Below are 12,172 nucleotides of genomic sequence, written 5' to 3'. Positions count from 1 at the left end.
AGGAATAACAACTCTTCCCCTGGGTATATGCTAGGAGTGGTTTTTCTGTTTCACCTTTTAAGATTCCAAGGATTAGCATTTGGGCTAGTCAACCCTTGGGAAAACTTGCCTGTTCGGTGTGTTCTATACCCTGTTGCTTTTCCCGTTCCTCCCATCTGGCTTTTTGGTATCTTTCACAACCACATGTATATAATATTTTTTGTTATTTTTGTTTTTCAAAGGTTTCAGTCTAGCCCAGGCTGACTGGAATTGACTATGTAGTCTCAGCATGGCCTCGAATTCAGTGATCCTCTTACCTCTGCCTCCTGAGCATTGGGATTAAAGGCATGTGCTACCACACCCAGCTAACTACCTATATTTTGTTTTTCAATCTAGGAAAAAAAAAGAGCCCAAATCTCAGAAATCTTAATGAGCTACACTTTTTTTTTGGGGGGGGGGGACTGTGATTTGATAAAGGACTTTTTTTTTCCACTTGTAAATTTATAAGAAATGTTTCATATTGGTCATGGTAGTACACATCTGTAATTGCAGCACTTGGGAGGTAGAGGCAGGAGGCTCAAGAAGTTCAAGGTCATCCTTGACTTCATAAGGAGTTTGAGGATGAGTTGGGCTACATGACATAATAGCTTTCCATTATTGTGTGTGTGTCAGATTCAACTATGCTTTTTTTTTTTTTTTTTTTTTTTTTTTCTGGTTTTTCTAGGTAGGATCTCACTCTAGCCCAGGCAGACCTGGAATTCACTCTGTATTCTCAGGGTGGCCTTACACTCATGGCAGTCCTCCTACCTCTGCCTCCCTGGTACTGGGGTTAAAGGCATGCACCACTACGCCCAGCTAACTGTATTTTATTGGCTATTACATGAGATTGGGCCATTCAGGGCATTTCATAAAACATCTAAGCTACCTAGCCAGAAGCTGAGGTTCTGGGAACTACTCGGATAGGCTTTGTCTCAAGCTAGGAGATGACCTTGTTTAAAGCCAATGAATCACCAACTTGGGGACAAACAATAATGCTCCTGGGACAGGAGGCTAGAAAGTTCTGACTAAAACTTAATTCCTAATACTTCCTGACCTTAGTACCGGAATCTTCCCTACCTAATTCTCTCTAAACGCAAAACATGCTGTAAGTGCTATCTTCTCAGACCTATAGTATAATTCTGATTCAAACACACAAGGAGTCATCTAGAGCTACTGTGGTTGTGGGGAAAGAAATCATTGGAAAATAGTTAATACAGTGATCAAGTGAGAACAATCCAAGGCTTAGAAGACACTGAAAAGGCACATGCAAATAGAACTAAAGAAAGGCAGACCAGGGTGAGGAAGGGAAGGTAAAGCAGCCTTTTCTGTCCATTAGGCCAAGACTTAGGGAAAGGCAGGTGAGGTAGCCAGGTCACAATTTTAGAGTCATGCAAGCACACCTTCAGCCTTGTATCCTAAGTGCCTCACTTACTCTATTCTAATCATGGCCTGGGTTCTAGATGTATAGTCTTGTTCAGTTATTTCCTGGTTTTCCATCCTACCCAGCTAAATACTAATATGAAGACAAGGTGTTTAGGTGTGAAGGGCAGAAGCTCCCAACTGTCACCCCACCACCACTGCTCTCTCATTGTTCTCAGCTCTGCATTTGGATCTAAGGTTACTAGAATTCTTTGCTGGTCTCTGCAACACCTTAGCTCATCTGACAGGCAATTGTTGGTAGAGTAACTAATGTACTACAATGAGTGGCAATTTTTCTCAGTGACTCAGTACATAATGCCTCTATCACCATTTGCCACTTTTTTTCTATTCCAAACCAGTGTCAAGAAATGTCTCCCAACACACTTAGTACCTAGCATTGCCTGGCACTTCAGTGCCAAGCAAATACTTGTTGAATATTTATTGAATGAACAAAATTGTAGTTGGGAGCCAAATTAATGCTTGTCTCATCTGTCTACCTTGCACAGGACATAAAAACTAGGTCTGTGATCATTCCTGGGACCCATTAAGATATGGGACACTATATGAAGACACAGTTCCAAAGATGTTTGGGAGGATGATGCAGAGTTTAGGTATAAGGCAAACAGCTCAACATGCATCCTAACTCATACTAGGTGAGGTCGGCCTAGCTTAACTTTAGACCTTGGCTCCAACCCTATCCTGCCACTCCTAGCTGATTACCATACCTTGTTATAACCTCTGAAAGTTGAGCTGATCATGTCACCTTTACACTGGGTCTTTAAAAAAAAAGATTTATTTCATTAGAGTGAGAGGGGAGAGAGAGAAAGAATGGATGCACCAGGGCACCTCTAGCCACTGCAAATGAACTCCAGATGCATGTGCTACCATGTATCTGGCTTACATGGGACCTGAAGAATCAAACCTGTGTCCTTAGGCTTTGCAGGCATGTGCCTTAACTGCTAAGCCATCTCTCCAACCCTTGTACTGGGTCTTAAACTGCTGTTGTCTTTAGCTTAAAACTAAGTACAGACTTATAGGCTCCTTTTAGTCTCTAAACAAGAATCAAGGCTTGGATTATATCTGGAGCCAAAAGTCAAAACAAGAAAGTAAGCTTAAGCCAGGTATGGTGGTGCATGCCTTTAATCCCAGCACTCCGGAGGCTGAGGTAGGTGGATCACTGTGAGTTCAAGGCCACCCTGAAACTACATACTTAATTCCAGGTCAACCTGGGCCAGAGTGAGACCCTACCTTGGGGAAAAAGAAAGGAAGGAAAGAAAGAAGGAAGGGAGGGAGGGAGGGAGGGAAGGCACGCAGGCAGGAAGGAAGGAGAAGGGAAAGGAAGGAAGAAAGGAAAGGGAGGGAAGAGAGGAAGGAAGGGAGGGAGGGAGGGAGGGAGGGAGGGAGGGAGGGAGGAAGGAAGGAAGGAAGGAAGGAAGGAAGGAAGGAAGGAAGGAAGGAAGGAAGGAAGGAAGGAAGGAAGGAAGGGTGAGCTCTGTTATGCTTTCATTAACAAAAACAGACAGGCCTGTGCAGATCTGAAATAGTCTTTTAGTGATGATTGTTAAATGCTATCTTTAATGCCTTATACTTTCCAGACCAAGCCTCCTAAATCAGACCTGACTAGGAATAGGATTTCTGAGCTATAGCCTTATCTTTCTCATGATTACATCTCTATTTTGCATTAGCATGTTTCTTGCATCCTTTTGCCTGTTTTGTTTCATATCTTCTTGAGTGATACTCATTACTAGAATTTACAAATACTCCAAATTTTTCCAATCATTCCCTTTTGTAGCTAAGGCTGGCCTTGAATTCCTCCTGCCTGATCAGAGTACGGGTGCTGCCACCATAGTTAGCTCTTTAGCCACATTTCTCTTGCTTTCTTCCTTGGAATGAAGGGTTCATCCCCTTAACATGGTTTCAATATGCCTATGTATAGCTGTTTCTCAGATCATCTATGAACCCAGTATTTACTCTTATCAAATTCATTACTTCTGCCTACTGTGCACTGTAGGATACATTAGGATATACATCTTAATCAGAGAGTCACCCAAGTCTGCTCTTGAGTGTTTCTAAGTCACTCATTGATGGTGGCTAATGCTTCAGGATATTTGATTGTGGCCATAAGTCTCTCTGGCATGTTTGTACCAGCTCTCACTAACTCTCTAAGGCTGGTTGGTTTTTAAACTACCTTAGACTCTTAATTTGTACCCAATACTTCAATGCAATTCCATAAAGTGAGAGGGGCTTCCATCCCAAGATATTTATTTATTCATGTAGATACCAATGTTTTTGTTGTTAATTTGGAGACTTCAAAAATGTTCTTTGTGGCCAGGCATGGTGGTGCACACCTTTAATCCCAGCACTTGGGAGACAGAGGTAGGATTGTTGAGAGTTTGAGGCCACCCTGAGACTACATAGTGAATTCCAGGTCAAAAACCAAAAAAAAAAAAGAAAAAAAGAAAAGAAAAGAAAAAGTTCTTTGTGGTACTGGCTTTTTGAGACAAGTCTTTTATAGCCTGGTAGTTTCATGTTTGGCTTTCAGAAATAAATAAATTTATTTTTTCCAGTGCTGGAGACTCAAGGCCTTGTGCTTGCTAGGAAAGTACTCTACAACTAAACTACATCCCCAGTCCCCAGAAATACTGATACCACCTGCTACTAAACAATATAGACAAGATGAAGTTAGTGTCACCTCCTTCCAAAGAGGCTTTTCATACACAACACATGTTGCTTCTATTAGAGAATAACTGGAACATTGACAACTCCATTAAATTTGATTGTGTGACAGTTTAAGAGCATATGGTATCTGTCCTCCATGTGACTAAGACCTATTGAACCTGTAAGCCTCCCTACCCCATCCATCCACCAACTATTCCTCCGAGGCCTCATCTTTTAGAATTTGTAGTAGTGAGGTTCCAGCCAAAGGGTAGACCAGACAGCATTGCCCCAAAGGGTAACCTTGCCCTTAAAGATGACTGATAGATACATAAACAACTACTAGCCATGTGACTAAAGCACAGTGAACACAAGATAATGAGAACTAATTCTGCCTGCAATGGTATCTCACAGTTTATATTTGAGATGGGACATGGAATATGGTTAAGATTTCCTACAAAAAGAAACAGAATTCCAAAGGAACCACATAGCTAGTATATAGTATATAGAAGAGTTGAGGATTTGCAAGCAGGGAATGGTGGTGCACACCTTCAGTCCCAGCAATTGGGGAGGCAGAGGTAGGAAGATTGTTATGAGTTCCAGGCCAGCCTGGGTTAGAGTGAGACCTTACTTTGGGGAAAAAAAAAAAAGAGGATTTCAGACATCAAGTGAGGATGTTTGGCCTGGAACCACAATGGAGACAGTTCTGGATGTATTAAATTGAAAGGCTTAATAGACCATCATCCTTTAAAAGAACTTCAGAGGGCTGGAGAGATGGCTCAGTGGTTAAGGTGCTTGCCTGCAAAGCCAAAGGACCCAGGTTCAACTCCCCAGGATCCACATAAGCCAGATGCACAAGGGGGCACATACATCTGGAGTTCATTTGCAGTGGCTGGAGGCCCTGGCACCCCCATTCTCTTTCCCTCTCTCCTTGCCTATTTCTATATATTGCTCTCTCAAATAAATAAAAATAATTTTTAAAATCTTAAAAAAAAAAGAACTTCAGAATTTAGCCAGGTATGGTGGTGCATGCCTATAATCCCAGCACTTGGGAGGCTGAGGTGGGAGGATCATTATGAGTTCAAGGCCAGCCTGGCTGGGGCTACAGTGAGTTCCAGGTCATCCTGGGCTAAAGTGAGACTCAACCTGGGAGAAACATGGGAGTTCAAATTCAGTGGGGCTACATCATGAGTTTCAGGACAACCTGGACTGGGCTACATAATAAGACTGTCTAAATATACACACATGTATGGTAGGTATGTGCGTGCCTTCAGTATTTCTCTTTTGCCTAAGCTAGCAATTTTTTTTTTTTTTCAAGGTAGTGTCTCACTCTAGCCCAGGCGGACCTGGAATTCACTCTGTACTCTCTGGCTTCGAACTCACTGGGATCCTCCTACCTCTGCCTCTGGAGTGTTGGGATTAAAGACATGTGCCACCACACCTGGCTTCAGCTAGTGATTTTGTTGTTGTTGTTGTTGTTTTGTTTTTCGAAGTAGGGTCTCACGTGGCCCAGGCTGACCTGGAATTCACTATGTAGTCTCAGGGTGGCCTCAAACTCATGGCGATCCTCCTACCTCTGCCTCCCGAGTGCTGGGATTAAAGGTGTGCGCCACCATGCCCGGCATTCAGCTAGTGATTTTTTTAAAAATTTTTTATTTATTTATTTGAGAGCGACAGACACAGAGAGAAAGACAGGTAGAGGAAGAAAGAGAGAATGGGCGCGCCAGGGCTTCCAGCCTCTGCAAACGAACTCCAGACGCATGCGCCCCCTTGTGCATCTGTCAGCTAGTGATTTTTGACTAGGTTTCCTATCTTAATTTGTGGCACCTATGTGAAATGAATGGTAAAAAAGAAAGTCAAGCTGAGGAGATTACTATGTAAACTTTCAAGACTACATGAGTGTTAAAGACATATATCTGGATGCTGGCAAAGGAAGAGTAGACAAATGAAACAAGGTTCAGCACAGAGAAAAGGAATCAAGGGAGAGAATGAGTTTTGATTTGGCCACAGTGGATTTACAGATAGAAATGTCCAAAAGACAGCTAGATTTCATGAGAAAAAAGTTTGAATAGGGGTTGTAGCAATGGCTCAGTAGTTTAAAGCACTGCTTGCAAAGCTTTTAGGTCTGGGGTTCAATCCCCCAGTCATGCTTATAATATGTGACTGGCATTCATTTGCAGTGGCAAGAAATCCTGGCATGTACACACACAAATTTAATTTTTTTTAACTATATGTATGTGTGTGTGTGTATATGTATATGTGTGTATTTTTTTTTTTTTTTTAGGCAGGGTCTCACTCTAGCCCAGGCTGACCTGGAATTCACTGTGTAATCTTAGGGTGGTCTTGAACTCACAGTGATTCTCCTACCTCTGCCTCCCGAATGCTGGGATTAAAGGTGTGCACCATCACGTTTGGCATTAAAAATATTTTTATTTGAGAGAGGCAGGTAGAGGGGTCGGGGGGAAGGTGCACCAGGGCCTCTAGCCATTGCAAATGAACTCCAGATGCATGAGTTTCTTTGTGCATCTGGCTTTACATGGGCACTGGGGATTCAAACCCAGGTCATTAGTCTTTGCAGGCAAGTGCTTTAACTGCTGAGCCATCTCTCCAGCCCCCTATTTTTTTTTTTTTAAAGTAGGACGAGAGGACCAGGGCTAGAATGGTAGGGAGCAGTGACCCTTAAGCTGCAGGAAGAGCAGTTAGGCTGGCCATGGTGACGCACACCTTTAATCCCAGCACATAGAAGACTAAGGCAGGAGGATCATTGTGAATCCAAGGTCAGCCTCAGACTACGTAGTGAATTCCAGGTCAGCCTGAGTTAGAGTGAGACCCTACCTCAAAAAAAAAAAAAAAAAAAAAGCAGTTAGAGGTAATAGAAAAACTAAGAAAGCTATCTTAGAAGCCAAGTACATTAACTTTTTATTTTAAAAAATATTTTAAATTTAAATAATATATATTTTTACTTATTTGAGAAAGAAAATGGGTGCACCAAGGCCTCTTGTCACTGCCAAAAAACAAACTCCAGATACATGAGTTACTTTGTGCTTCTGGCTTTATTTGGGTACTGAAGAACTGAACCCGGCCAGCAAGCTCTGCAAGCAAGCACCTTTAACCACTGAGCCATCTTCCCAGCCCACTATTAGCTTATTAAAGGAACAAACTGGTAAGGAGGGCTGGCTGAGATCTGGTTAACTAGAATATTAGAGGTCTATTTACTTTTCTAATTTTGTCTTTCTAGGTAGGGTCTCACTCTAGCTCAGGCTGACACGGAATTCACTATATACTGTCAGGGTGGCCTTGAACTCACACATCCTCCCACCTGTGACTCCTCAAGTGCTGGGATAAAAGGCGTGCACCACCATGCCCAGCTACTCTTTTTACTCATCTTGAATACAGCTCTTCAGAACGGGGGGCCTATTTGATGACAAGATGAAAACACATCTTCTAACCAAAGTGGGCCAGCAGGTTAGTGAAGAGTATTTTACAGTGCCTCGCTTATTTGACCATTTACCTGCTTGTGTCTCTTCACTCAGAGCCCCGATGTCAGGACCGAAGACGGAGGCAGCAGCCACTAAACCAGCGCCCTATTGCAAGCAGTCTGGCCCCATCCCTAATTCCTGCCAGTTCTGGTCCAGTCTCCTCACACAACTTGGGCTCCTGCATATTGCCCAATTCACTCAGCTTACCAGGTCTGTACCCAGTACCCCTGAAATCTACGTTGGCCAACTTCCCTTTCCTACCACCCAGAGTTTAGACCAAGTTCCCAAGTAGGCTTGAAGAAGAATACCTTCAGCCACACTGCCACCTAACCTGGACTTTCTTCTTGACTCATGTCTACAGGCCATTCTAAATCATGTGCAGCAGTTACTTTCTTGGTACCCTAAACTCCTAACATGTGCCTTTGTATAGGAAGCTGGAATTTAATGAAATGTACAATAAAATGTTAACCTGTTTCAAGCATTTACTGTGTTCCAGGCACTGCTCTACACTTAGTCCTCATTTGTACAGTACAGGACCTGAGGACTTTTTTGACCTGTAAAGTACTACTTAGCCAAGTTCCCTGACTCCAGAGCTGGGCGACATTAGACAAAACTGGAACGTGAGAAAAAGCATAGGCTTTTCACCTGTCATCACTGCAAATGGTATCTTGTCCTCTAAACTTTAAGCTAAAGTTTTAAGTTAAAGACCCACCTGTATAGGGATTGGATAGGATTGATTTTTTTAGGATTCTAGTGAAGTATCTTCTACTGTACCCAGAGACCACTACTCATCACTTCAACCTGTGCGTTCTGATTCTAGTTGCTGCTTGGACCACAATAGAACCTCACTCAGAGGCAATTTTGCCATCTAGGGAACATATGGCAACATCTGGAGACTTTTTGGTTGTTACAAGAGGACCAGGAGATGGGGGACTTACAGCATTTACTAGTTATGAGGCTAGGAATGCTATTAATCATCCTACAATGTAGAAGCCTACTCGTACAACAAAGGGTTACCCACCCCAAAACTTCAGTAGTGCTGAGGTTAAGGGCTAGCAGTGTAGCTAGCTCAGTGGCTGAGTGCTGGCTTAGCATGTATGAAACCTTGGGTTCAATCCCCAGCACCACAAAGAAGCACCAAGGTCAGTCAAGAAACCGTGATCCAAGTGAAGTTACCTTCTCTTCTACTCCTACCTTGATGATCAGTTTCTTCTGTTCTCTAGGGAGCAGCTGCCCATTCTCATCTCCAGGGGACAAGCCAGAGGCTGTCATGGTGATTGGGAAAGGCCTGCTAGGGACTGGTGCTCAGATCCCCTGTATCAGGACTCGTTTGCAGGTAACATCTCTGGGGTCTTGCACTGTCCCTAGCCTAACTCTGGAAGAACCCAGCAAGACACTTTTCCTGGGCAGTGGGAAGGAAAATGCTCAGTCCTGCTTTATGGCCTCTATACCAGCCATAAAGCTGGTATGGTACCTGAGTGTTTACCTGCCAACTTCTACCCTAATTCTCACCAGCCAGGTATCTTGCTTGCTTATACTCCACTGTCCCTGCCAGATGCACCCTCAACCTCAGTGTGCTAGCTTTGGCTTTCCTGCCCCTGCCCTTAGCTTCTCCTCTCTTTCTGACCAGAATTGCCCGAGGAGAGTTTCCGCCAAGAGGGGTCCCGGATTCCCCAGGTAACACATCTGGTTGCTGTACCTAGTAACAGCCCTGCCATCATCTCCAATTGAGACTGGCTCCCCTTGCTACTTTAGCTAAAGTTGAGAATAGGCAGAAACTGCCCGGATGGGGAAGCTTAAGCTGCTCTGGCAGGGGCAGAGGCCTACAAGACTCTGAGGGAGGTATACCAGTCCTCCACCAGCTTTCTACAGTGTTTCTCTACTCAGTCAATCCTGGGCCATAGTATACTAACAGAGGCTAAATGCTAGTTACCTAAGACCTGAATGCAATCACAGACTGAATTCAGTTCTCTGGCTGTTATCTTGCCTCATCCTGTCAAGTAGGAACAGTGCCCAGAAATTCAAGGTCCTGGTACCTTTGTTGAATTCTATACTAGATTCTTATGCATAGAAACTATAGAAGCAGAAAAGCCCAAAGAAGAAAACAGCCTCTTAGTCTACCCCTGTCCATACAGGTTAGGCCCAGGTTGGGCCGGGGCTCACCGCCGACTCACAGAGGGATGAGAGGCTCTTCAGGCCCCACATCCCCAATACCCCAGACCACAGAAAGCAGTGAGCTGGAGCCGGGACCCCACTCTGCTGCACCAGGGTGAGCACCTGAGTCCAGTTGTTCACTCTATCCCTCATTTCTTCTCTCACCCCCATTTCTATCATTCAGAACAATTTTCATTTCCCATGGACACCCCCCCCCCAAGACTAATGCACTTTCATTAAGAATCTAGCCCCTGCTGGGCATGGTGGTGCATGCCTTTAATCCCAGCACTTGGGAGGCAGAGGTAAAAGGATCGCTGTGAGTTCAAGGCCACCCTGAGGCTACATAGTAAATCCCAGGTAAGCCTGGACTACAGCAAGACCCTACCCCCCCCCAAAAAAAAGAAAAAAAGAATCTAGTCCCTGATGATATTTTGTTTTGTTTTTGAGGTAGGACCTGGAATTCTCTATGTAGTTTCAGGGTGGCCTTGAACTCAGTGATCCTCCTACCTCTGCCTCCCAAGTACTGAGACTAAAGGCATGCACCATGACCAGCTAGTCCCTGATTTGTATTCCACCATGGTCTCAGTCTTTACTTCAAAATACAAGAAAACAGCTAGTTAGGGTATATGGCCTATGAGCTAGCTAACTGGTTCCAGCACCAGATTTCTTTCGATGTAGTTATCAACTTACCTATGCCCTAGCCATCTTCACCTCTCATCCCTGGCTAACAGACTGGAAACAGGGCACTTTCCATAACCTTGATTCTTCTCTCTTCTCTATTGCAGGCTGCCTCAGGCCGTCCCCCCACGGCCCCGATCTGCCCCTGTCTTTTCTATTTCCTGTACTCTATCTGACTCCCCATCCGGGATTTGTTACAACAGGGGGCCCTTGAGCCAACCTGAGGTTTGTTTTGTCCCTAAATCTCCCCCAATCACTATTTCCCCCAGGGTCTGATAAAGCCTTTGCCTTCATGCCCAGAATATAGCCCTAAGGTGGGAAACAGGTGAAATGATATGCTAGTCCCCTTATTTGGCTGATTCCATGTGACAATAACTCCTTGGGATGTCAGCCACACTGTCCAAGGCTTTGCAGAACATCATTTTGAAACAGGACAAATGGGGACTTGTCACCCCTTCCATCCCTCCACAGCACAAGATTTTGGGACCACAATATATATATATTTTTGTATTGGTGGGAGGGAGTAGAGAAGAAAGTAGCCCTTATACTGGGCCCTATTCATTGGCAGCTTCTTGTTCCATAGGTTTAAGGAAGACTTTGAGGAAATAAAAGTTGTTTGGAAAAATCCAGGTGTAGTTGCTTTATATGCTGTGATGGGTAGGAGAGATGAAGTTTAGTGTGAAGGCCCCTCACACCCTCCATCTTGCCTCAGACTATGTCCTGGAACCCTAGAAGAGAGGGGGAAAGACCTGAGGTAAGGAAAATGCTGCAGCTTTCCACTGGGAAATCTTCAGGAGTCAACCCCCATCCCCTGATCTCCTTAATGGCTTTGTTTTTTTTTGGTTTTTTTCAAGGCAGGGTCTCACTGTAGTCCAGTTTGACCTGGAATTCACTCTGTAGTCCCAGGCTGGCCTTGAACTGACAGTGATCCTCCTACCTCTGCCTCCCAAGTGCTGGGGACTAAAGGCGTGCATGTGCACCACCACACCAGGCTTCCTTAACTTTTTTTTTTTTTTTCACATGTTTCCAAGGCCTTTCCCCTCCCTTTTTTCTGTCTGGCTTGGATCTACAGTAGCTAACCCCTAAACCAATGTCTCTGGCTTGAGAACATAAAAATGTTTCCATTTTTACCTCACAAAGGAAAAAAAAAAAAAAAAACTCCTTCCTAAATAAGACCTCAAGCTCCTTGGAAAAGGGGCTATATGGCACCCAATGCCTTTCTTCCTATTGGTATTATTGCTATACCCTGTAACTGGGCAACTACCTACTGGAGACCTCAAGATGGAGACAAGGGAAATCAGGGAACCCACCCCCATCCTAGCAGGAAGCAGTTTAGGGGAAGGGGCAGAGCACTGTAAGGCGCACTCTATTCAGTGAGGACATGGGGCCCTGTTCTGGACTGTATCATGCTTGGCCCGACACTTTCTGACTTGAAGTTTTGAATCCTGCGGACCCTGACGCGGCCTGCCTTCGTCACTCAGCTTTCTAGGGCCTGGGTGCTACAGCCCCGGACCGTTACCTGGGGCAGAGAAAGCGCCACTTTCATTCCTGCTTCTTGGGATTGTTGACTGCCACGTAGTGGTAGAGAACGACAAGCAAGAAAAGCGACACGCCCAGCATGTTGGCGAAGATGGCGAGCTGCACATCGGTGATCATCCTGCGGAGAAAGGAGGGACTGATCCTCGGGCCAGCGCACTCCTTGCCCTCCCCAGGACTGGTCCTGGCCCCCTCGGTCCTGCGAGTCGGCGCCTGCGTGCTTCTCACCTGAC

The 12,172-nt window shown here is 44.7% G+C and overlaps 2 protein-coding genes across 5 annotated transcripts in view; one reads left to right on the top strand and one right to left on the bottom strand.

The window, feature by feature from the left end:
* Agbl5 (AGBL carboxypeptidase 5) overlaps positions 1 to 11,028 on the top strand; it is a 23,271-nt gene extending 12,243 nt beyond the window's left edge. For 3 of the 4 annotated variants that reach the window (XM_045149272.1, XM_004669365.2, XM_045149270.1), the window contains 4 exons: positions 7,626 to 7,781; positions 8,795 to 8,907; positions 9,707 to 9,840; positions 10,511 to 11,028. In XM_045149272.1, the coding sequence (XP_045005207.1) occupies positions 7,626 to 7,781; positions 8,795 to 8,907; positions 9,707 to 9,840; positions 10,511 to 10,679 (572 nt within the window). In that variant the 3' untranslated portion in view covers positions 10,680 to 11,028. Of the gene's footprint in view, positions 1 to 7,625; positions 7,782 to 8,794; positions 8,908 to 9,201; positions 9,249 to 9,706; positions 9,841 to 10,510 lie in introns of all 4 variants that reach the window. The other variant, XM_045149273.1, reaches the window with a different exon arrangement.
* On the bottom strand, positions 10,898 to 12,172 carry Ost4 (oligosaccharyltransferase complex subunit 4, non-catalytic). The gene is made up of 3 exons (XM_004669364.2): positions 12,168 to 12,172; positions 11,923 to 12,060; positions 10,898 to 11,131 (listed from the first exon to the last, which is right to left on the bottom strand). Exon 2 carries the CDS (start codon positions 12,057 to 12,059, stop codon positions 11,946 to 11,948), a length of 114 nt encoding a protein of 37 aa, XP_004669421.1. The 5' UTR covers position 12,060; positions 12,168 to 12,172; the 3' UTR covers positions 10,898 to 11,131; positions 11,923 to 11,945.

This window comes from Jaculus jaculus, chromosome 5 (assembly GCF_020740685.1).
Source record: "Jaculus jaculus isolate mJacJac1 chromosome 5, mJacJac1.mat.Y.cur, whole genome shotgun sequence".
NCBI classification, from domain to species: Eukaryota; Metazoa; Chordata; class Mammalia; order Rodentia; family Dipodidae; genus Jaculus; species Jaculus jaculus.
The sequence above is the reverse complement of the archived record's forward strand: the minus strand, read 5'-3'. Positions and strand labels throughout refer to the sequence as shown.

Coding starts and splice junctions, on each gene's coding strand:
- Ost4 (XM_004669364.2), bottom strand. CDS start 12,059: ATGATCACCGATGTGCAGCTCGCCATCTTCGCCAACATGCTGGGCGTG.